Source organism: Phalaenopsis equestris, unplaced genomic scaffold, assembly GCF_001263595.1.
Source record: "Phalaenopsis equestris unplaced genomic scaffold, ASM126359v1 Scaffold000408, whole genome shotgun sequence".
NCBI classification, from domain to species: Eukaryota; Viridiplantae; Streptophyta; class Magnoliopsida; order Asparagales; family Orchidaceae; genus Phalaenopsis; species Phalaenopsis equestris.
In genome coordinates this window covers 199319-225454 of record NW_018164849.1, presented here as the reverse complement: position 1 = coordinate 225454, position 26136 = coordinate 199319, and the positions used below count along the sequence as shown (strand labels likewise).

At 36.1% G+C, this 26136-nt stretch overlaps 2 protein-coding genes across 3 annotated transcripts in view; one reads left to right on the top strand and one right to left on the bottom strand.

The window, feature by feature from the left end:
* LOC110026959 (putative methylesterase 11, chloroplastic) overlaps positions 1 to 2331 on the bottom strand; it is an 18584-nt gene extending 16253 nt beyond the window's left edge. Inside the window, exon 1 of the mRNA XM_020728198.1 lies at positions 1819 to 2331. Within this exon, the coding sequence (XP_020583857.1) occupies positions 1819 to 2124 (306 nt within the window). The 5' untranslated portion in view covers positions 2125 to 2331. The remainder of the gene's footprint in view (positions 1 to 1818) is intronic.
* Positions 2332 to 20982: 18651 nt separating this feature from the next.
* On the top strand, positions 20983 to 25186 carry LOC110026966 (protein LONGIFOLIA 1-like). Of its 2 annotated transcripts, none has more exons than XM_020728210.1 (5): positions 20983 to 21858; positions 22111 to 22169; positions 22298 to 23824; positions 24118 to 24268; positions 24432 to 25186. In XM_020728210.1, exons 1-5 carry the CDS (start codon positions 21705 to 21707, stop codon positions 25097 to 25099), a joined length of 2559 nt encoding a protein of 852 aa, XP_020583869.1. In that variant the 5' UTR covers positions 20983 to 21704; the 3' UTR covers positions 25100 to 25186. The 2 variants fall into 2 exon arrangements, with proteins under 2 accessions (XP_020583869.1, XP_020583868.1); XM_020728209.1 differs by having other exon boundaries at positions 22292 to 23824.
* Positions 25187 to 26136: the final 950 nt, after the last annotated feature.

Here is a 26136-nt window from a genome sequence, read left to right as displayed (position 1 = left end):
TTTTTGAGATAATAAAATATTTTTGCTACCTTATTTACTCAACTAAACAAAAATTTTCAAAATTAAGCTTTGACATAATTATTTTACCCATGAAATTCTGCTCATCTCAACTCACTTAATAATCCCTCAAATTGTGTGGTTAAAGTTGAATTTTAAAGTAATTATTCAAAGAGCTGTAGTTTAAGGAGTGAAGAGGAGAAAGAAAACTCTAAGGAGAGAAGATGCTAGAAAATGAAAAAACAAATGTATGCATTATTTGTCAGCAACTCATCATTATGTGAGACCTTCAACGTATTAAACACAATACATAATTATTTTGGGAGCTTTTGGATCAAACTTAAGAGTTGTTGTTCATGATAGAAAGAGTCGAGATAGGTCATATGCTTCTCATTCTATGAACCCAACTCAACACATAAGCTATATGTTTATCACTCTGTGTACCCATCCAAAGCTCTCACACACACACAAATAACTAATCTGGATTTCAACAAAGAAGACCTAGACTCAGAGGAAGAACATAGAAGTTCTAAACTTGGAGGAATCAAGAAGAATTGCTGGAAGAACAAAATAATCTTAACCTAAACATGTCACAAAAAAAATGTATGAAAGATATCAAATATGCCAACAATTGAAAAAACAAAATTATTTTATTATGACAAAAAACTTTGATTCAGAGCTCGAGCTAAACTTCAAACAGCATTGCTTCAACACTGATGAATTATATATTTCTACAAAGCTAAACCAAAAAAATTTCCTTCGTAACAAACGAATCTAAAACAATCCAATGCAGACAAACGAAAAGCTAAAGGTTGAGTAAAAGGAATATGGTTTAAATAAATGTAGTGTAAGGGAAATATTTTATACTTATTTGATTGAGTGTAAAATAAATGCAGAATATTAATTCTTGTATTTGGTTTGAATTAAAATAAATTGAATGTACAGTTGCAGTGGTCATGGCCATGGCGGTGGTTGCGGCCGCCGGCAGTGATGACTGTTGGCAGTGGCAATAATGAGCAGCAATAATTTGCAAAAATTGACCAATTTTGAAATACACAATAAATGAATTAAAGGATGAGTTTTGAAGTTTCTCAAAATTTTGTTTTATGTGTGTGGGGTGTGGTGTGTGTGTGGGGCAAAGATCACCGCTGTTTGACCCCCACCTGAAAACCTAATTAATATGTTAGTAAGTGAACAGTTATGAAGTTGATACCATTAAGATTAGTGACGAAATAAAAATGGGGCATTTACAAACATATCAGCCAAATCCTATGTCTTTACATATACAACTCCTAAGCTTTACTTTTTACTTTTACATCACCCAAATCTTTATGACATCAAAAATATCACAATTTTAATTTAAAAAATAAAGAAATACAGCTTTTCATGTATAGATTAGAAGGCATGTATGTAAATATTGAAGTTTAGGGGTTATAAAACACATAAGAAAATGAGTGGTAGGTATGTAAATCCTCCAATAAAAATTTAACATAAGAAGCCAAACAAATTTACAAAACTTATATGATTGTAATAGAGTTTTACCCCATCCAAGGAGACTATAATTGATTAGGTTCTCGTGTTTAATAACTGTTTATGATTCTACAGATTTCAAAGACTTAAATGGTTAATTATAGTGCTTTTGTAAGGTATTAAATAATATATGACAGTGCCAATAGGCGCTCCATGTGTTAATAACAGTTCTTCTGCAAAAATAAAAAATAAAAATCCGTTTTTTTTTAATTTGAAATAACTCAACTAATGATTGCTTTCCCAACGGCTAACAAACAACAATCAAACATCAATTAAACTTCAAACACTCACCCGATTCAAAAGATCCTGCAGCGGAATATCGGGGTCGGTGATCGACCTAGCCCTAGAACTGGCATTCCTCGGCAGCCCCTGCTGTTTCTTCTTACCCATCAATGGTGATTTCGCCGAAAAAGACCGATCGAACACCTGCGAAGCCTCTATACTGTTGTTCTCCCGCTGCTGAAGCAGCAATACAGCCGCCTCCTGAATCAGCGATTCATCCACCTTCATCCCGCTCTGCAAATTCACCCACCCCTTGCTGGTCTCCGATTCCATGGCGGGATTCTTCTTAGCGAAACATGACGACATTCCTCCCATTTCGTCGTCGGAGGGGGAGGAAAGCAAAGGAGGCGGAATTTCAATTTCCGTCTAGGGTTTAATCCAGAGCCATAAAAAACCATCTTTTTGACGGTATGTTTGATGGAAATGGTCATTCAGCTGCCGATTTCCAAATTTTTTGAGTTTTTTTTTTCGTTTGGTTGCGTTTGGAGGTAGCTCTGGCTCTGTGAAACCGGTAGCTGTTTGGACGGGATGACGGAGTATTTAATTATTATTCAGGAAGATTTACACATATATAATTATATATATACCCAATTTTTTAAACTTAGATTTTTACAAAAATATCAATTTTATGAAAAGATGTTTTGGTTTTTTTTGAATTAAAATGGAAATACCTTTTATTTGATATGAAAATTTTTATAGATGGAGATATAAAAAATGAAATTTAGATGTGATCTTGCACCAAATTTTTCATCATCTGGCATGAATCTCGAGACATGATGCAGATCTCGAGTACAACTTTTGAACAAGAAACATTCAAACTTCGATTAAGAGTCATCCATAGCTCTGATTTCAACAAACTTATAGTCAAACTGACCGGCTCAATAAAACGGACCTAATGATATAAAAACTAGTCTAATCCGAGTTAGATCAAGCTCAGATCAAATCATTAAACCACTCTTGGAGGATTTCTGAAGACATTTGAAAGGTCAAATGAATGTCGAATCTAGCGAGTTTATATTCGAATCGAGCGTCTCGACAAGAAAAATCCTAAAATTGTCTAATTCTGGCATTGTTAAGGCACTCAAGTATCCATCAAACGTCATCTGATAAAGGGAAGCTCTCTAGATCGTCTGATCAGAACGCTATGAATAGTCTCATCCCTCACATGGGGGGAGGAGGCTTTGAGAGAACTTGAGGCTTTGAGAAGGAGTTCAAGTCGGACCTAATGATATAAAAATTAGTCTAATCCGAGTTAGATCAAGCTCAGATCAAATCATTAAACCACTCTTGGAGGATTTCTGAAGACATTTGAAAGGTCAAATGAATGTCGAATCTAGCGAGTTTATATTCGAATCGAGCGTCTCGACAAGAAAAATCCTAAAATTGTCTAATTCTGGCATTGTTAAGGCACTCAAGTATCCATCAAACGTCATCTGATAAATGGAAGCTCTCTAGATCGTCTGATCAGAATACTATGAATAGTCTCATCCCTCACATGAGGGGAGGAGGCTTGAGAGAGAACTTGAGGCTTTGAGAAGGAGTTCAAGTCCAACATCATCTTTGTCATCGTCGACCACCAACGACTGTCAACGACCACCGTCGGCTGTCGTCGACCACCAGCGACCGTCAGCGACCATCGCCAAGCGACCTCGACCACAGCCGACCGTCGTCCGCCATCAACCACTGTCGACCTCCATCGACCACGGCTCACTGTCGTCGACCACGGTCAACTTCCGTTAACCTCCATCGACCATCGTCGACCTCCGCTGACCTCCGTCGACCACCACCGACCGTCATAGATTGTTGTTGACTACCGTCTATCACCGCCGACCTCCGTCAATCACCGTCAACTAAACGTCGTTATGCAATGTTGTACCTTGGAAAATCTAGTAATATTTTCCCGTCTGTGGGACAAGGGACCTCTGTAATCGTCAATCTATAGTGGATTTTTATAACTGGGTCAGACCCCGTGGTTTTTTCCATTTACGGGTCTTCCATATAAAAACTTTTGGTGTCATCACAGGTTGATTCATTTTCATTTGAGTGTGTGTTGAGTCATCGCGCAAAGCTAAGACGATAATCTATTACTCAACCGCTGTGAATTTTCTAGCACGCATCAATTTGGCGCAGTCCGTGGGAAAGTTTCAATCCAATAACTAAAGTACTTACAGGGTTTACTATATGGCCACCAGACACAATGTTCGTAACAATAGAGTATCCCGCTCCAACACCCATCGTTCCAGGGAGCAGTCATGAAGCGAAGGGTGGCATGCTTCTTCATCTTCCTGCCCTAAAAGACGTTATCCCTCCAACGAAGGTGTTTCAGGTCCTTCAATAGAAGATCGAATGCGTAGAATGGAGGATTTTTAACTAGAGATCCTACAGCTCCTACGCGGGGCTCAATAGTCGATGCCTACACCATTGGATGAAATTCATTTAACATTAACTCCATGACGTACGAGAAACATACCGCTCGGAAGAACTCGTACTAGCCAGACTCCTCAAGAAGCAACACATCCCCTGTTAAGTCGTGATGCTGAACTCCTAGATACCGCAATTTCCACTCATCCATCTCGTGCAGCACACCAGCTCACCCGACATCACCACATCTTCCTGCCATTCCAGATAATGTCATTCGTAACTAACTATGACGCCTCGTCCGGGAAGAGTTCCTCTTAGAGAAAAAGGATCTCTTCTACGCTCACCGTAACATTCATGAATTTTCTCCCTTAGCGGATGTGGTCCTCCAACACCTCATCCCAACAGGCTTTAAGCTTCCGAACATCGATACATTTGAAGGGATAACCGACCACTACGAGCATATAGATCATTATTAAACTATCATGCACATTCAACATGTCTCGTTCAGCGTGCCTCTGATGCTTCTGTGTCAAGTGTTTTAGGCTACTCTTAAACTACTCTTAAAGGACAAGCTCGAACCTGGTTCTACTCTCTACCGGGGGGCACTATATACTGTAAACACCTTTAACAAACTTGTCAAATTGTTCGCGGAGTAGTTCATCACAATTTGAAGGATCATAAAGGATTCATCTGATTTATCGGGAATTCATCAAAATGAAGGAGAGTCGCTCAAGGACTACTTCCGCAAGCTTTCTGCTGAAGCCCGTCAGATTCCAGGGGTGGATCCAGAGTTACTAAGGGGGGTCTTCCTTGGGGGGCTCCGTCCAGGACCTTTTTTACTCATCACTGATGCAGGAGACAGTTCGTTCATATGCCGACCTTGTCCACCGTGTTAAGGCCCAAATCACTACGGATGAGGCCATCAACGCACATAAAGAGCAGTTCGAGAAATTTGGAGGAAAGCACAAGAATAACACTGGCGATAATAATCAATCTTCGCAACAGAGAAAGTCTGAATAACAGAGAAATTGCGACCTCCTTCTTCAACCTGCAGGCCAGCCAAGTGAGTATCGAACTAAGAAGGAGTATGCAGTGTTCAACACATCACGTGCTAATGTCTTAATGGCATCAAAAATGAGCAAGCCATTAAATGGTCTCACCCCCTAAAACCTAACTCAGGATGAGCAAGTCATTAAATGGTCTCACCCCCTAAAACCTAACTCAGGGAATTAAAAACAATACTGTCATTTTCATCGAAGTCGTGGCCACTCCACTGAAGTGTGTAAGCAGCTCAAGGAAGAGATTGAAAGATTAATTAAACAGGGATATCTTAGTTGATTTGTACAAAACAAATCAGTTGGTACTGATAATGCTCCTACTTGGGGGCAACATACACCAAGGAAGCAACATGGGGGTCACCCAGTCGTAGGAAAAATTTAAACAATTGCTGGAGACCCATTGCTGAATGATCAAGTACTTACCACTGTACCTAGTGAACCAATGCAGAAGAAATTGTGCCTAAAGCCTATCACTTTTGATGATTCTGACTTGGAAGGCGTTCGAGTCCCCCACCAAGATCCTCTCGTCATTAGCGCAAGAATTGGCTAGCTCTGCTATAACGTAAAGAGGATCCTGATCAACAATGACAGTTCAATCGATGTCTTGTTCTATTCAACTTTCCTCAGTTTGGGATAGACTAGGGAAAGAAAGACTTCAACCTGTATCCGAACCATTATATGGTTTTGATAATCCACCAGTGAGGGTCGAAGGGACAATAAATCTCCCTGTTACCTTGGGAGATTTTCCTCGATAGATAACTCACTCAGTTTAGTTCATTGTGTCAAATCAAAAACGACATATAATATCATTTTCGAGAGATCACTACAGTCAATCTTTCGCGTCGTGACTTCTATAACACACTTTATGATCAAGTTTTCAACCCCAGTAGGGATCGGCATTATGTGAGGTGATCAACAGACAACACAATCATGCTACCTCAGACAAGCTCAGCCGCACCCATCAATGACAACTAGCATTAAGAACTTCAATCTTTGAGATGAAGATCTATCTCAATGAGTTTCTCTCGTGGATGACTTGGTTCAAATCCCACTCTCTGACGAACATCCCTCGAGAACAGTGCAGCTTGGTTCCCTATTCTCCGATGAGTAAAGGTCGGAGTATGTAGACCTTCTCAAAAGGAACCAAGACATTTTTGCATGGACTCCGGCCGACATGTCTGGAATTGACCCAGAAATAATCATGCACTCTTTACATGCACTCTTTAAAAATAGACCTTAATCATGCACTCTTTAAAAATAGACCTGATTTTTAAATCAGTCATCCAGAATTAGCGCAATTTTGCCCTAGATCGCTTACAAGCTATTGAACAAGAAGTCAACAAGCTTCTTGAAGCAAAGTTCATACGAGAAGTACATGATCCTGCATGGCTAGCTAATATCGTCATGATGAAAAAAACTAATGGTTCATGGAGAATGTGTATCGACTATACATGTCTCAACAAAGCTTGCGCGAATGATAGTTTTCCCCTCCTGTGCATAGATCAACTCGTTGATGTCACTTCTGGACATCAGATGCTAAGTTTTATGGATGCATACTCAGGTTACAATCAAATAAAGATGAACCCAATGGACGAGGTGACCACCTCTTTTCAAACAGATAAAGGTTTATACTATTATCAGGTTATGACATTCGGGTTAAAAAATGCTGGTGTAACTTATCAACGACTCATGAACAATGTCTTCAAAAACCTTTTTGATCGTACAATGGAGGTTTATGTTGATGACATGTTAATAAAAAGCTTGGAAGCATCCCAACACATTTCTCGTTTGAAGGAGTGTTTCCAACTCCTTCGTAAATACGATTTACGACTTAACCCAACTAAATGTGCTTTCAGAGTCACATCAGAGAAGTTTTTGGGATTCATGGTTACCCATCGTGGAATTGAAGCAAACCCAAAAAAAATCAAGGCATTAAGAGATATGGTGCCCCCAAAGAACATCAAGGAGGTTCAATGCTTGAATGGTCGTATAGCCACTCTATCCCGTTTCTAAGCTCGTTCTGGGGATAAGTATTTGTCATTCTTCAAAATACTTAGAGGTGCTCAGAACATTGATTTTTAATGGACAGATGACTGTCAAATTGCTTTTGAGCAACTCAAGTCGTATTTGGCTTCACCGCCCCTCCTCTCAAAGCCCGTCCATGGAGAGATGTTATATATCTATTTGGCTATTTCACCTCATGCAATAAGCTCCGTGCTCGTCAGAGTGGAAAACTCAGTTGAGAAACAAGTTTTCTACATTATCAATATTCTCTCTGATACAGAAAGTCGTTATCCGATGGCGGACAAGATTGTGCTGGCTCTGGTATTCTCAGCAAGGAGACTTCGTCCGTACTTTTAGGCTCACACTATTGGTGTCTACACACAACTCCCTTTGAAGGCTATCCTACAAAAGCCAGAAGCATTAAGAAGATTAGTTAAATGGTCAGTAGAATTGGGAGAATTTGACATCCACTATTTACCAAAACCAAACATCAAATCACAGGTATTGGCCGACTTTATGGTAGAATGTACAGTGACTACCTTTGATGAACCACCCTCTTCTCTTCCACAGTCACCTCAGTGGACACTATACGTAGGTGGGGCATCCGAAAACTCAGGTGCTGGTGCATGAATACTACAGTACTACTTATCTCCCCAAAGAAAGACATTTTGGAGTATGGACTTTGCTTGAAATTTTCAGCCACCAATAATGTTGTCGAATATGAGGCACTTTCGTCGGATTAAAACTTATCTACTGTGAAGTACGAAACATGATTATCTACACTGATTCTCAACTCATCGCATCCTAAGTAGAGGGAGAATTTGACGTTCATAACTCTCAGCTGGTGCAATATCTCAGTCTGGTGAAAACACTACTCGCCCAAATTGAAACATGTCAGCTCATTCACATACTTCGGGAGCATAACACCCAAGTTGATGCTCTCTCCAAGCTCGCAACTTCAACAACTGGAGATCTCTGCAAAAGAATGTGTATTGAGGAGATACATTTTACTAGCATCCATGACTCATGGGTGAAATGTGTATTGAGAAGATACATTTTACTAGCATCCATGACTCATGGGTGATATTGTCTATAGATGACCCAGAGGAGCCATCTTGGATGGATCTCATCGTCTCCTTCCTCCGAGATGGAACACTGTCAGATGATGCTACTACATCAATTCGCATCCGACGCATGGTTGCCAACTTCATCCTTATACGGGATGAACTGTATAAAAAGACATTTGTAGGCCCATATCTCAAGTGTCTTCCTCCATCTGAAGCTGATTACGCTCTATGAGAAGTTCATTCCAGAATATGTGGGGAGCATCTTAGTGGCAGGGCACTTGCTCTTAAAATAATCAGGCAAGGTTTCTACTGGCCCACAATTAAGTAAGACGCGTTAGAGTTTGTACAAAAATGCAAGAGTTGTTAACTACACTCCAATCTTATGCATGCGCCGCCGGTAGAACTCACATCATTTTTGAGTTCTTGGTCTTTCGCCTAATGGAGGGTAGATATTATGAGACCATTTCCAATAGCTATTAGACAACAAAAATTCATCATTTTAGTTGTCGACTACTTCACCAAATGGGTAGAAGCAGGGTCGCTTGTCAAGATCACTGAAGCAAATGTCATAGAGTAATGAATTATAGTCTTAGCGTTGCGCGAGAATTCAACACACATTCAATATGTTAAATACATAAATACATGAGAATCGGGCGGTATTTTATGGAAATGTCCACATTTTAAGTAAAGCCCTGAACATTTTTTTCTTTCTATTTTATGAGTTCTCGTGGAACGCTAGAACATGGCACGCCGGCTGAGTTGGTGGGAGATATTTTATTTGATTTTAATATTAATTTTTATTAAATTCAGATAAAATAGATCAAATCAATTATATATAAAAAAAATTTATATTTAAAAATTATAATATATTGATAAATATTTTATTTTTTATTAAAGATCTTATTAATTATTAGTAAAACCAAATCTAAGAAAGAGTAAGAACTTGTAAATCTTTTTATTTTTTTTATTATCCTGGTGATTTTATCCTGTTTTGATTTTTTTAATTAAAATTTAATTGCTTTTCTTTTATTTTTTAGCTATTCATCGTTTTGATTTATATAATTTTATGAGAATTATTGTAATGTTTATTATTTAAATATTGATGTATTTATTTTATATTTTAATAATTATTTTTTAAAAAATATAACATTTATGTCATATTCAAAGAAATTTATAATTTATTATACTATTCGGTTTAAACCCAATCTAATCAGTGAATCCAGAACATTTCCTTCTTATTTGGTGTTTGATCTGATTCTCACAATCTTGATATATTGATCATAATAAACAAAAAAAAAAATTAGTTAAATTACATAAATATCAATAATTTTGATTTATTGTTTTTAATCAATTAATTTTCTCATATATTTTGTTATTTTACTGATTATTAGTGTAATTAATATATTAACTAATCAATCTCTCAGGAATTGGACTTTGACGCCTTATTGATTCTCATCTTGACTTCCAATTTTATAGTTAAAAAATAAGGCGTGCCTGCAATTAGATTTTTATATTAAGTGATTATTCTTTATTATGTTTATTTCCTAAGAACGTATGTAATAAATGACATTTCTTAGGTTAAAAAGGGAAAAAGAAAAACTAATTATTCTCTCAAGCAAATGTTAATAAATCTCCTTGGATAGAAATCAAAACGGCCAATTCTGATTTTTCCTACATAAGATGAGAGCTCCTCCTCCATGAATGAATTTTGTGCTCAAGATCCTCAAGAGCACTATCCCATCCTTGTGCATCTTTAACATCATTAAAGATCGAAATAAATCCACATACGAGTTAGGTGTTTCGTCTTCACCTGCTCCCTAAACTTATCTGGAATGGTCTTGATAACAATCGTATAGGTCGTCTAATTATGGTTCTGTGTATTTAAATGATGATATATAATGTAATATTGTTGGTATTGGTGATGTCGGGAATAAAATGTACGATGACACTGTTAGAACATTATGTGATGTGAGACATATTCTAGATTTGAAGAATAATTTGATTTCTTTGGGCACTTTATACAGAAATGATTTTATTCATAAAGCAGATGAGGATAGGGAAACCATCAGAATTGTTAAGTGTGCAATGACTATGATGAAAGGAAGTTAACTGTAGGGAATATCTACAAAATGTTAGGGAGTACAGTTGTAGGTGGAGTTCATTCTGTGTAGTAAGATGACAATAATACAAAACTATGACACAAACGTCTTGGTCATCTTAGTGAATGTGGGATGACGGAATCGCATAAAAGAAATCTGTTGCATAGTGTTAAAATCTGCAAGCTCGATTTTTGTAAGTTTTGTACTCTTGAAAAACATATTAGAGTCAGTTTCATGACTGGAAAACACAAAACTGAATGGATTCTTATACTTTTTTTCTGAATTGAAGGAAAAGCCGCCACTCTGCTCCCTAGGACGTAGGCATCTTTGTCGAACCTCGTTAAATCTCTGTGTTTCTTTCTGGATTTGCGTCGATTCTTACGTTTTCTTTGCCCTAAACTTCTCAACACCATCCTTATGTCTATTTAACATCATTAAAGACCGAAATAAATCCACATACGAGTTAGATGCTTCATCTTCACTTGTTGCCTAAACTTATTCGGAATGGTTTTGATAATAATTGACTTCGACCCTGAGCCAGCTCTGAAATTATACGAAAGAAATAAGTTCTTAATATATATAAAGTCAATAATCATATCAACTGACGGGGGCATTTTCATATTTAACTTGTCATGCGACGCTACAAATTCAAAATCGAAAAGATGCTTCAGTAGGTGTCGGCATAATGAATATACATATAGACGTGTGAGGATTGGGTCGTAAGTATTTAAATCTCCACTATTTGATTGCTCTTCAGAATGAATTTCAGTCGTTGGAATGTAATATGGTCGGTGGCATGTAATCCAGTCGGCTGGATGAAGTGCGGTAGGAGAAATTCGGTCGAAGGGTGTAAGAACCCCACTTGCTGCAGAAATGAGATGTAGAAATGAAGTTTACTTTTAGAGAAGAATGGTGGAGTAGAGTGAGTGAAAAAATCTGAGAGAGAGTGCTTGGGTAGAGGGATTGAAGGTCTCGGTTGGAGGTGGAAGTGAAGAGAATGCCATAGCTTGAGAGGCAATATGAAGTGAAAGTACTAGCTGTATGGGAAGAAAAGGCGTGGGGAGTTTGAGGAGGCTTGGTAAGTTTGCGGAGAGAAGAGTTTTATGACTGCTATGTGGTGACGTGAGATGGATGCTTGAGGGGCGATGGGGATTGGAAGTTTGGGTTGCCTCTATTTCCAATAGATCTATGGGGAAAGAGGAAGAAAGAGATGAAGTATTTAAGAGTTCACCGCTGATGAGGAGTAAAGGAAGTAGATCCGCTTTTGTGCAAGTTCTCCTTATGTGTTCTTTTCTAGGAGTTTTTTCTCTGAAGATTTTCCTCTTGGTGATGGCTCGTCTTCTTGTTTACAACACGTTCCACACTCACCACTCATTTTATGATGTTAGATCCAAATCTGCCTAGCGGATCGTGCCTAAAGAATGAAACGTTGGACTGAGAAAATGTGATCAAGAGCGGGAGAGAAATGTGTGTGTGTGTGTGTGTGTGTGTGTGTGAGAGAGAGAGAGAGAGAGAGAGAGAAGAGGACTTCCTCCGGCCAGGAGTAAATTGGGGTGTTCCCGAGTTCGGTGACCTATTTTATTTCATAAAATTAGATGTTACAAATGAAGGGTGCCCCAGAAAAAGTCCCCATGTTTACATCATGAAGTCATCATATTTATAGAAGGTAGGAAGGAAAAAATGTACAAAAACTATATATTTGACTTTGCTTTGAATAGATAAGCAAATGATATTTTAATCTTTTTTATTTCAATTGTTGGATCGTCTCGAGATCAATGCAGTCTTTAATGTCTGCGTTTCTTTTTTTTTTTTGTCCTGATGACATTCAATACATGAGAAATTAAGTGACTTATATCTAAATTCCTGAAGACAACAGTTGCTTTAGTGTGTCTATCTGACTCGTCGAATAGGACCGACTGAAATGAGTTGGTCAAGGGAGAGAGCTTGACTGATAGACTAAAGTGAGGTGGTCGAGAGAGAGAGCTTAATCGGTCGTAACGAGCTACATGATTATCTCGAGATCCGTGTAGAACATTTTTTAGTATACAAATATTACGACTCGTCGAATAGGACCGACTGAAATGAGTTGTTCAAGGGAGATAGCTTGACTGATAGACTGAAGTGAGGTGGTCAAGACTCGAGAGAGAGAGCTTAATCGGTCGTAATGAGCTACATGATTATCTCGTGATCCGTGTAGAACATTTTTTAGTATACAAATATTACCCTCTAAAATTCATTTTAAAATCCCATGCATTCTAACACCTAAGCTTTATTTAAAAAAAAAAAATCAAATTCCAAAGATGTAATTTGAACAATTTTGTCATTTATCGTCCCGTGGCAATGTGATTTGTAGTTCTTGAAATTTTTCTTTTATTTTATCAATTTGTAATATTCAATTTAAAAAAAAAATACTATTTTTAAAATTTGTCATTTTCCTTTTCAGATTATATTTTCCTTGGCTTCATGTAGCTATTTTGATTGAACACACTACCAGGGGTTGTTTGGTAGCAAGATTAAGATGGGATTTAATGAGCCCTTTAAAAGTATTTTTGGCGTTCTTGAATCCAACAATTTTATAACTTATTCGCTAAATCTAGTCCTTCATAAATCTTCCTTGTAGCCAAATTTAACTCGAGATTTAAGGCTCTTGCATCCTTGTTTTTGTTGATTTTGTTCGCGAGTAAATTAACAAAGCCACGATGCAAACCCTTGAAATCAGTTGATGTGATAACTTTACGTTTCGGCATCTCTTCTGAATGTTCATAAAATTGACTTAATAGTCAGAATGGCATGTTGTTCGTGAACAGCTCTTATTTGTTTTTTTTAAGTAGTTTATATTCGATTCATTCACTGAGTAAATGAGCTGAGCATAAATATTTTTTTTTGCGCTCAATGTATAAATGAGCCGAACAAAAACACAGCTTTGTTCATTCGCATTTCGACTCATTTTGGCTCGAATTGTTATATATATATATAACATCCTATGTTTGGGTGACGGGCTATCAAAACGGCTCGTTGTTCGCAAACAACTTATGTTTGACATGTTAAAATAATGAGAAATAAACGAGTCGAAGACGAACAACGACATTTTTCAACAAGTCGAACACTTAAAGTGATATATTACTCGTGTTCGACTCGTTAAAATTTTAGATTTTTTATATTGTACATCGGGAATACACCAACATGAATCTAAGGAGACCCAACGATCAAAAAAACAGAAAAATACAACTAAGGAGGACCCAATGACGTCAGATCAAATGACCTACTTATTTGACTAGACACGCGACACCCTGAAGCGAGGCTAGAGGTCGGTCGGGTATAGATCACCTAAACCAAGGAGTAAGGCTAGAGGTCGACCGGATATAGATCACCTTAACCAAGGACTTAAGGAAAGGATTTAGTATTACCTATATTCTCATATATGCCCCCGTGATTCCTCATAAGGGACAAGAATCAACAATAACATAACTTACGAACATCTGGAAGGGCTCCTCTCGTTAATGAATGAGCTATCTATCGAGTTACGGTGATTCACCTTTTGTCTGATAGTCTAGCCTTATTTTGTCGACAGAAGTATCCAAGGATCATGGGTAGATAGTCAGAATAGCTCAACCGATCGATAACATTATGTCGACTAAGGGTCTGTTTAGGGCAGCTGTAGATTATTTATAATCCGCTGATAAGCGGATTATTCTAATAATATGATAATATGTAGATTATTAAAATAATTGACTTGTTGTTTGGGGGAGTTTATTCAGAACGACTTATTGGCAGTTGTTATTGGATAAATGATTATTCTACCCCTGTTTGTCATAGCTTGCAAAAAATAAATCAATCAACAAGTTCACTTCAGCTTTGCTCATGGAAGCCATGGTTGCCCTTAAACAAATGGGCTGTCGAGGGTGTTGTATCTCCTCTGCTTGAGAATTATTTGAGAAAGATAGTTGAGTGGATCTCTGAGTGACTACAAGAAAGTTGCCTTTGATGATGGATTATCCAAATCCTAGACTGAAGCCAAAACATAGAAAAAACTAGATTTAAGAACCTAAGAACCTGCAGGAATTAAAGATGTCATTTTTGTTGTTTGGACGTATTTAAGCTAAATCCTACAACCAAACAACCCATAATTCTCATTTCCTTATGAAGAATCAGAAAAATGCCTTACAAAAAAGGTAGAAAATATTGGTTCAGTGAATTTAGGTGATGTGAGAAAAAGCAACAATGCGAAGAAGAAAAGCGTTCGATGTGAGAAGAAAGGCAATGATGCGAGAAAAGGCAACGATGCGAGAAAAGGTAACGATGCGAGAAGAAAGAAATCGGTGAATTCATCTAGCGTCAGCTGAAGATTTGTGGTTCCCTCCTTGTTGATGAACGCGAACAAAGGACCTCGCATGAATTCAGCTCGCGATGCAAGATGTCGAGGACGAACGACCTTGACTTTGGCTCAGGATGAAAGGGGCCGCACGGAAGAAGGTAAACGACGAAGGAGCTCGAGACGACGTCGAGGGCGAGGCACAGCAGAGAATGGCACGGGAGGAAATTTTCACCCTAATGCGAGAATCCAATGCAGGACGCGGCCCCCAATCCCGCTTCACGCACTATTAACGAAAACCCTTAAGTGCATTCGACACGGTGAAATTAATTCTGAGCGAATGTGTTTTACAAACATGAAGGCGACATTCACATACCGTCACCGCACCCCAATAAGCTGCCCCAAACGGGCACTAAAGCGGTCATACCGACCCGAAGCTAGGTGAGATCAACCGACCAGTTCTGCTAACTCAACATAGCTGGCCGAGCAAGTCTCACTGAACCAAAGTCTACTAAGCTAAACAACCCAACCAGGAGGTAGCCAATCCATAAATTCACATAAGTGAACTATCTTAAATATCTTGTAAAGCCCAGATATTATACCCCTTTTCTATAAGTATGAGGATCATTTTATGAGAAATGACCGATTATTATTCATTTTTGTATAATTCTCTCTCTCTCCCTGTCTCTCTCTTCTGTCTTATATTATAACTCTTGGGATGCATTTCACGTGCAGATCAAAATTCAATAGATATATAAATACATAAAAATAAAAATTAGGTGATATTTATGCAAATGCCCCTCGAACATATCATCAAATTAGACAATCAACGATTATTGTAAATAATTTCCTACAAAAATGATCAGGGATTCCTTTGGCCAGGTGGAGATGCTCCCAACACATTTCACGTTTTCTAATAGCGTATTGACTCCATTCTCAATTATATATTTGGTAAAATGTGAGATAAGACCGCACCTTTATATTGAAAAAACGATGCAGTTTGTTGACTATTTTCATCAAATTATTATATAGGCTTATGGGGTGAATTTGTCTTATTGACAAATAATAAATAAATAAATAAATAAAATTGCTTATCCTTTTGTTCCGTGGCATCTTCTTTGGAATTTATTTGATTAATTTATTTTTTTAATTTTAATTGAAATTAGATTTAATTATGATTTGAATTTAAAATAATTTAGAAATTCAAATTGATTTAAATATTACTTTCTGATCATATAAATTTATTATTTTATTTTTTATTTATAGCGAACTGATTGCTGCCGTGGTATGAGTTTTCATTTTTCTTGACAAGGGCACAGCTTCGAAGTCATATCACTGAATTTTCTACTTAGGATTCAAGGAAAAGGAAGATTTACATAACACACCCATACTTCAATTATTGCATATATGCCACCTTACTTGAAATATTTAGGTGGCATGAATATAAAAAGTAAAATTTAGAAGGTAGATATGTAAATACATAAAAATTGAGTGGTATGTGTGTAAATATACCCCTAGCCCAAATAAATGTATTACATAACTTTAATAGATTACATGGATTAAAACTAGGATAGATAAATTTATTTTTTTCTTATAATGCCTCGATTAAGGGGAAAAAAAAAACAAGGCATTTACATGCATATCACCCACCCAATTCTTATATATTTACATATCCAACACCTAAACTTTATTATTACATTTTTACCACCCTAAAATTTCATATCACATAGATAAGATGGCATATATACATGTAAAAATGGAAGTTTATGCCATAGAAATGTAAATAAACAAGAATTGTGTGGTACTTATGTAAATCTTCCAAAAAAAAAGAAAAAGAAAAAAATAATAATAATAATCAAGATATCTCTCTCCCATCTCCCTCATTATGGGACCTTGTTATGTAAAAGCAGCAGACAAGCTGCCATGGCATGCAATACTGCATCGAACATCTCACATGTCTTTGCTACCTAAACAAAACAAATAGACAAAGATAATACACCTCATGTTATTTACTTGCATGGCCTAAACTTTTCTGTTCCCTTCTCATTTATCTATTTGCCTGTTTCATTCCACTCAATTTTCTGTGCAGAATAGACTCATCTCATTATCATCTGCTTCAGGACAGCCTAATCAACTTCTCAGAGAACATGGACTGTTTCCAGCTCTACACATTTTACTTCCAAACTTCATAATAAAACATGGACAATCAAATTATGAAAACAAATTAGGTAGTATAAAGAGCCTTCAGAAATAAAGCCATACTGCTGCGATTATAATGATTCATGAGTAAATGACAGACTAGTTTTATCTTCAAGTTTGGTTCTTAAAGTGGATAATGGAGCTAGAGAAAAAGAAAAACAAAATTTTGACATAGATTTATTTTAGAGGCATTTACATATATGTACATACCAACCAATTCCTATGTATTTACCTATTTGACACAAAAACTTTACTTTTTATATTTATACCATGCAAAAACTTTCATATCATATAAAAATATATCACTATTTTTAAGTTTTAAAATGTGAAATATAACTTTGTGATGGTAATCTAAGATGCATTTATGTAAAAATTAAAGTTTAGCTCAGCAACTAGGATTTAATTTACATAGCGGTATGTATGCAAGGCTTCCTTCATGTTATTTAATTACAAAACATTTCAGACAGTTCTTCAGGACTTGGTTTCTCTTTAAAAAATGAGAATAGTTTTTTTTTAAACAATTGTGCTAGTATTGGAGCACACCAATTTATTTTTTAAGGACTGAAATTCTATCTCTCCTGACAGCCATCATATGCTTAATGAAGACAAGTCAGACCCACATTTGAATTCGAATCCAACATGACCATGCTCTGTAGGTTCCACACTCATCAGCGCACTGCTCCACTTTCTGCCATTAATAAAACCTTAGCACTTCTCATTCCTTTGTGCTCATCATATTGAATTATTCTAATAATCTAATAATATGTAGATTATTAAGATAATTGGCTTGTTGTTTGGGGGAGTTTATTCAGAACGACTTATTGGCAGTTGTTATTGGATAAATGATTATTCTACCCCTGTTTGTCATAGCTTGCAAAAAATAAATCAATCAACAAGTTCACTTCAGCTTTGCTCATGGAAGCCATGGTTGCCCTTAAACAAATGGGCTGTCGAGGGTGTTGTATCTCCTTTGCTTGAGAATTATTTGAGAAAGATAGTTGAGTGGATCTCTGAGTGACTACAAGAAAGTTGCCTTTGATGATGGATTATCCAAATCCTAGACTGAAGCCAAAATAGAGAAAAAACTAGATTTAAGAACCTAAGAACTTGTAGGAATTAAAGATGTCCTTTTTGTTGTTTGGACGTATTTAAGCTAAATCCTACAACCAAACAACCCATAATTCTCATTTCCTTATGAAGAATCAGAAAAATGCCTTACAAAAAAGGTAGAAAATATTGGTTCAGTGAATTTACCTAGCGTTCAGTGATGTGAGAAAAAGCAACGATGCGAAGAAGAAAAGCGTTCGATGCGAGAAGAAAGGCAATGATGCGAGAAAAGGCAATGATGCGAGAAGAAAGAAATCGGTGAATTCATCTAGCGTCAGCTGAAGATTTGTGGTTCCCTCCTTGTTGATGAACACGAACAAAGGACCTCGCATGAATTCAGCTCGCGATGCAAGATGTCGAGGACGAACGACCTTGACTTTGGCTCAGGATGAAAGGGGCCGCACGGAAGAAGGTAAACGACGAAGGAGCTCGAGACGGCGGCGAGGGCGAGGCATAGCAGAGAATGGCACGGGAGGAAATCTTCACCCTAATGCGAGAATCCAATGTAGGACGCGGCCCCCAATCCCGCTTCACGCACTATTAACGAAAACCCTTAAGTGCATTCGACACGGTGAAATTAATTCTGAGCGAATGTGTTTTACAAACATATAGGCGGCATTCGCATACCGTCACCGCACCCCAATAAGCTGCCCCAAACGGGCACTAAAGCGGTCATACCGACCTGAAGCTAGGTGAGATCAACCGACCAGTTCCGCTAACTAGACATAGCTGACCGAGCAAGTCTCACTGAACCAAAGTCTACTAAGCTAAACAACCCAACCAGGAGGTAGCCAATCCATAAATTCACATAAGTGAACTACCTTAAATATCGTGTAACGCCCAGATATTGTACCCCTTTTCTATAAGTATGAGGATCATTTTATGAGAAATGACCGATTATTATTCATTGTTGTATAATTCTCTCTCTCCCACGTCTCTCTCTTCTGTCTTATATTATAACTCTTAGAATGCATTTCACGTGCATATCAAAATTCAATAGATATATAAATACATAAAAATAAAAATTAGGTGATATTTATGCAAATGCCCCTCGAACATATCATCAAATTAGACAATCAACGATTATTGTAAATAATTTCCTACAAAAATGATCAGGGATTCCTTTGGCCAGGTGGAGATGCTCCCAACACATTTCACGTTTTCTAATAGCGTATTGACTCCATTCTCAATTATATATTTGGTAAAATGTGAGATAAGACCGCACCTTTATATTGAAAAAACGATGCAGTTTGTTGACTATTTTCATCAAATTATTATATAGGCTTATGGGGTGAATTTGTCTTATTGACAAATAATAAATAAATAAATAAATAAAATTGCTTATCCTTTTGTTCCGTGGCATCTTCTTTGGAATTTATTTGATTAATTTATTTTTTTAATTTTAATTGAAATTAGATTTAATTATGATTTGAATTTAAAATAATTTAGATTTAAATTTAAAATTCAAATTGATTTAAATATTACTTTCTGATCATATAAATTTATTATTTTATTTTTTATTTATAGCGAACTGATTGCTGCCGTGGTATGAGTTTTCATTTTTCTTGACAAGGGCACAGCTTCGAAGTCATATCACTGAATTTTCTACTTAGGATTCTTAAGGAAAAGGAAGATTTACATAACACACCCATACTTCAATTATTGCATATATGCCACCTTACTTGAAATATTTAGGTGGCATGAATATAAAAAGTAAAATTTAGAAGGTAGATATGTAAATACATAAAAATTGAGTGGTATGTGTGTAAATATACCCCTAGCCCAAATAAATGTATTACATAACTTTAATAGATTACATGGATTAAAACTAGCATAGATAAATTTATTTTTTTCTTATAATGCCTCGATCATAACTTTAATAGATTACATGGATTAAAACTAGGATAGATAAATTTATTTTTTTCTTATAATGCCTCGATTAAGGGGAAAAAAAAAACAAGGCATTTACATGCATATCACCCACCCAATTCTTATATATTTACATATCCAACACCTAAACTTTATTATTACATTTTTACCACCCTAAAATTTCATATCACATAGATAAGATGGCATATATACATGTAAAAATGGAAGTTTATGCCATAGAAATGTAAATAAACAAGAATTGTGTGGTACTTATGTAAATCTTCCAAAAAAAAAGAAAAAGAAAAAAATAATAATAATAATCAAGATATCTCTCTCCCATCTCCCTCATTATGGGACCTTGTTATGTAAAAGCAGCAGACAAGCTGCCATGGCATGCAATACTGCATCGAACATCTCACATGTCTTTGCTACCTAAACAAAACAAATAGACAAAGATAATACACCTTATGTTATTTACTTGCATGGCCTAAACTTTTCTGTTCCCTTCTCATTTATCTATTTGCCTGTTTCATTCCACTCAATTTTCTGTGCAGAATAGACTCATCTCATTATCATCTGCTTCAGGACAGCCTAATCAACTTCTCAGAGAACATGGACTGTTTCCAGCTCTACACATTTTACTTCCAAATTTCATAATAAAACATGGACAATCAAATTATGAAAACAAATTAGGTAGTATAAAGAGCCTTCAGAAATAAAGCCATACTGCTGCGATTATAATGATTCATGAGTAAATGACAGACTAGTTTTATCTTCAAGTTTGGTTCTTAAAGTGGATAATGGAGCTAGAGAAAAAGAAAAACAAAATTTTGACATAGATTTATTTTAGAGGCATTTACATATATGTACATACCAACCAATTCCTATGTATTTACCTATTTGACACAAAAACTTTACTTTTTATATTTATACCATGCAAAAACTTTCATATCATATAAAAATATATCACTATTTTTAAGTTTTAAAATGTGAAATATAACTTTGTGATGGTAATCTAAGATGCATTTATGTAAAAATTAAAGTTTAGCTCAGCAACTAGGATTTAATTTACATAGCGGTATGTATGCAAGGCTTCCTTCATGTTATTTAATTACAAAACATTTCAGACAGTTCTTCAGGACTTGGTTTCTCTTTAAAAAATGAGAATAGTTTTTTTTTAAACAATTGTGCTAGTATTGGAGCACACCAATTTATTTTTTAAGGACTGAAATTCTATCTCTCCTGACAGCCATCATATGCTTAATGAAGACAAGTCAGACCCACATTTGAATTCGAATCCAACATGACCATGCTCTGTAGGTTCCACACTCATCAGCGCACTGCTCCACTTTCTGCCATTAATAAAACCTTAGCACTTCTCATTCCTTTGTGCTCATCATATTCATATAATTCTTCTTCTACTTTCAAGTTCTGCATACGAGCTGAGATTCTTAGCCTTCTTCGCCTTTGTTGTTCTTCTTCATTCCTTCAAAACTGGATCTTCTGTAGTAAAGCTTCAGGCTTTCTTTTCTCCGACTTAATTTGTTGTTTTATGGATAGAAGTTCAGTGATCAAAGTATAATTAAGGGAGGAAAAAAATTACCACTGGAAGTAAAGAAGAAGAAGAAGAAGAGATTCTAGCTGATCAGAAAGATACAAAACTTTTACTTTTTTAAAGGTTTTTGTTGAGTTTTGTTAATCTGTAACGCTAAATGGTTATTTCAAAAACAACTTTTTAAATTTAATCCTGAAGATTGCATCATCGCTTTGGCACTAGTTTTGTCTTTTAAGGTGGGAATATTTAATTTGAGAAAAAAAAATGTCAACGAAGTTTTCCTATTGGTTGAGGAATGAAGATAAATCGTCAAAGAAATCAGCTGGTTGTCTGACTGGCATCTTTCAATTATTTGATCGCCAGTTTCTACTCAGCTCAGAAAAATTGAATGGGCAATACCTCAGGAAGAGTCCTTCAGGTACTGATTGGCTTTCTGTAATTTTTTTTCTTAATTTTGGCTATCTTTTAGATTAAGTAAATCAAATAAAAAAGCAGTCTTGTTTTTTTAATTATATACCAGATAATCTGTATATGAAGACAACTGTTGTCATCTACGAGGCTTCAATTATTTATATTTCTTTACAGATTTATATTTTATTTATCTTGAAGTGTAATTTATAAGATATTATGTTCACTTGGTATGATTTGAATGATCATTGCAAATTTACAGCTGATGCAATAATAAGCCTCTGTGAGGAGGGAGCTGACTACCCAGAATTCTGCAAATTGGTATGGTTTGATGCGAAGTAAAAAAAAAAAGGAAAATTTTTGTTTTTTTGGTTTATTTTTGGTTTATGTTTTAAGTGTCTGTATTTTTAAGAGATTCATCATGATGGAATTGCATTTCTCAGGAGCAGAATCCAAGCAGGAGTTATCAAGAAAACTCGAGGTCTTCCATGGAATTATCAACAAGAACCTCTGTTTCTTCTTCATCCACATCATGTTCTTCACGCAAGCACAGATTACCAAAACAAGAACCAAAATCCTCCGAGCACTCATTTTCTTCTGTAAAATCACCAAAGAATTCAGCAAAGCCAAGGAGCACAGATATCAATCAATCCCCTGGCTTCAGAGAGAGCATCAAAGAATCTGCACGCAAAGATCTAAAAAATGTGTCAATCAAAGAAAAGACGAAGGTGGAGAACAAAAGAAACAAAGTCCTGAAACCAGTGGACTCTCCAAGACCTACTGATCTGTCAAAAATGAAAGAGCTTGAAGAATCACTTGAGATTTTGATCAAACTTAGAGAATTCCCTAATAATTTCAATGGAGTAGGCAGCTCACCACGGTTTTCATCTGATGGAAGGATATCCACGTGTATCAAAAGAGCAGCTACACAGAAAGAACAGAAGAGATTCTCTTTGGACAGCATGGAAGATTCGCTGAGGCGTGACTTCAATTCCAAAGTCAACTCATTTATGATGGAATTAAAGATGAAAACCAATTCTAGAATATCTGAAGCCTCAAATCCTAATCAAAACCTTAGAAGCAATGAAAATAACACCAGTATTGTTGCAAAGCTTATGGGATTGGAGCCAATTGATTCTGCAAGAGAAAGTTCTGTTAAAGTTCATGAACCAGTCAGGAGCCAATGGAAAGAGGAAAACAAACATGGCAAGTCCCCCAAGTCTCGCATTAGTATCAACCCCCATATGAAATCCAATTCCAATTCAAGATTAGTTGTTGAAGAGACTCAGCAGAATATGGCATTTGAAGGCAATATGAAGCAGAAAATTGAATCAGTTTATAATGCGATAGAGAACAAGTTGCAGAAGCTTGAGTTCCAACATAACAGCAAGGAAACAAGAGATCTCAGACGTGCTGTATTAGAAAGAAAGAATTCAGCGAAAAGCTTGAGGCCAACCAATAAGTCAGAAAGAGCAATTATTTCAGAACGAGCTTTAAAGTCTCCATTTTTCGGTATGAAACCTGAAAGCAAGTCAGCTGGTATTTCTTCCTCCCCATGTGCTAAATTTGAAGGGCCATCAGGTCTTAGAAAGATTAAAACATGTGATCTGAGTACAAAAAAGAAGGATTCTTTGATTACAGATGAAGAACAAACTCCAAAAAGAAAGACTGCTAAGAGCTTGAATTCCTTGGCCAAAGAAACCATTAAAAGAGAAGAAGATAACTTCAGAAGTCCAAGGTTGCAGAAGAGAGCAAATTCATGCCATGAGAGGAAATACTGTGCTCTGATTACATCTTATGAATTGGAAAAGAACCAAAAACCATCTGATAATCGGCAACAATCAGAGTCAGTGTCTCCAAGTAGTAGAATCAAACAGAAATCAAGCAAGGCACAACTTAATGAAGTGAAATCACATACATTTCACGAAATAAAGGGAAAGAGAGCCACCACTGTAGCTTCAGTCTCAGAATACAAGGTAAATTGTGCTATGTCTTTTGAATTCTATTTTTTTTTTTATTTCAATTTCCTTTCGGTTATTTGAAATATTCAGAATTCAGTTAATTGAAGCTTTTTGTTTAGCTCATATTGTCTTTAATTGATGCATGAAAATTGTGACAATTGTAACATCAGCATTAAAATATTGAAATGCTGCTGTTTTTGAATTTTGGTTTGAAGATGAGTTATATAATCTCTTAGATTCTTCTTAGAATCTTCTATTTCACATTGCTATTTTCTTAAATCAACCCTATGTCTTTTATTTTTCTTCAGCAACATCAAATATTACCAAAAAAAGTTGTTTCTGTGGAAGAGCTTGAGAAGATAGATCCTCAATTATCAAGCCCAAACTCTGTGCTTGGTGCATTGCCATACCAGGATGGCCTGCTTCTTTCCCCTTCATCAATCTCCAGCATATCAAATGGTGAGAAATTCATAACCAAATTTTCTTCTTTCTTCCGTAGAACTTCCCTCAGTTCTAAAACTGAAAACCAAAGAAAAATTACAAAATATTTACATATTTTGTTAGTTATCAAATAGCCTTTTTTTACCATGCCTTTGTAGTAACAAACAATCATTCATTTCAGGAGAGGATGAGAATCTACCTGCAGACCACAACTTGAATCCAATTCATCTTCCTCAGAATCTTCCTTCAACCACAAGCTTCGAAAAGGATTCTCAGAAACAAGAAAACGTAGACGATGAAGCTCATAAATTCATATTTCCTGGAACTGCTACTGGAAACAATATTGATCCAGAATACAAATATGTGGCTGAAGTGCTCTTATCATCTAGTCTTCTAGCAAAAGACTCGCACATGGCTGCCATTCTCAACCAAATAAAGCTGGTCGAGCCAATAGAAAAGAGCAATACGCAGAAACTTCACAAACAGCTGGTTAGTGATGTGGTGAATGAGATTCTAACGAGAAAAATGGAAGCTTTCAACTCTGGTTGTCAGCATGATCATTTACTTCAACACAATAAGTTAAGTTTACAGCAATTTAAAGAACTTTGCTTTGAGGTAAAAGATCTTCAGGCTTCCATTGATACAAGTTCTCAACAGATGAATGCAGAATTCACTAAGGATTTGCTCCAGCCATCGAATGCATGGGACAGAAGTGGAAGTGAAGTTCATGTTGTGGTTTCAGACATTGAAAGCTTGATTTTTGTTGATCTGACTGATGAGGTTGCTTCTAGTTTGATTGATCTTGTTCTCCAAACCAAGCGGAGAAATAGAAGATGGTTGTTTGTTTGATTTAGGGTTTCCATCTAGTTTCTTTTGTTCCTTTTCTATCCATTGTGTTTCTCCATTTTTAAATTAATGAAATCATTATCTTCTATATATATCTTTGTTCAGGGTCTGTTTAATTTCAAGAAACTGAATAGGACGATAAAGGAATAGAATTGAAATTAGTTTTCACCGACTGGTTTAATTGAGGACAAAATGACTGAAAATGTTAGTTTTGGTCATTCTGAAGTATCAATTTGTTCTTCGTTGTTCTCGCATCTCTCACTTGGGTCTAAGGGGACATGTGGCGTGAGAGTTCATGTATATTGCCAAAACGACGACAATAAAGCGAAAAACAAGTTTGATAAAATTCATAAAATCAGAAAACACAACGGAAAGTTGAAAACACACAAATTTAAGTGGTTCGACAAATTGTCTACACCCAAGAAGCTGCAGAAGATTTTATTAGCTCGAGGAATTACGTATGTCGATCGCCTTGACGATTACAAGAATTCACTTTTTCTCTCTACATTTTTCTCTCTCCTCTCCTTCTCTCCTCTCTCTCTCTCTACCCGAGAGCTTTAAACCGAATCACACCAAGAGAAGAACCTGAAAAAGTACCACTGCCGAAGAGAGATAACAAAGGGTGCAACATGTTTATATACCCATTAAAGAGTTAATCAAATAATTAATAAAGTCCATTATTTTTTTTTTCTCTTCTACAGCAAATTATGGAGAAGAACCTGAAAAAGTACCACTACCGAAGAGAGATAACAAAGGGTGCAAATAGACCCATTAAAGAGTTAATCAAATAATTAATAAAATCCATTATTTTTTTTTTCTCTTCTACAGCAAATTATAGAAGAAATTAGAAGCGATTAATTTCGAGTATCAAATCTAAAAACATGAGAAAATGTCAATTTATATAGTAGACCGATTTCCATATTCACAACAAAGCATACCACATAAACTTTTCTTCCAATATATCAATAAAATTGAGTAGACAATTATTGCTAATTTTTTATTATTCTTATTTAAATTTAATATTTATTAGTTATATTGAA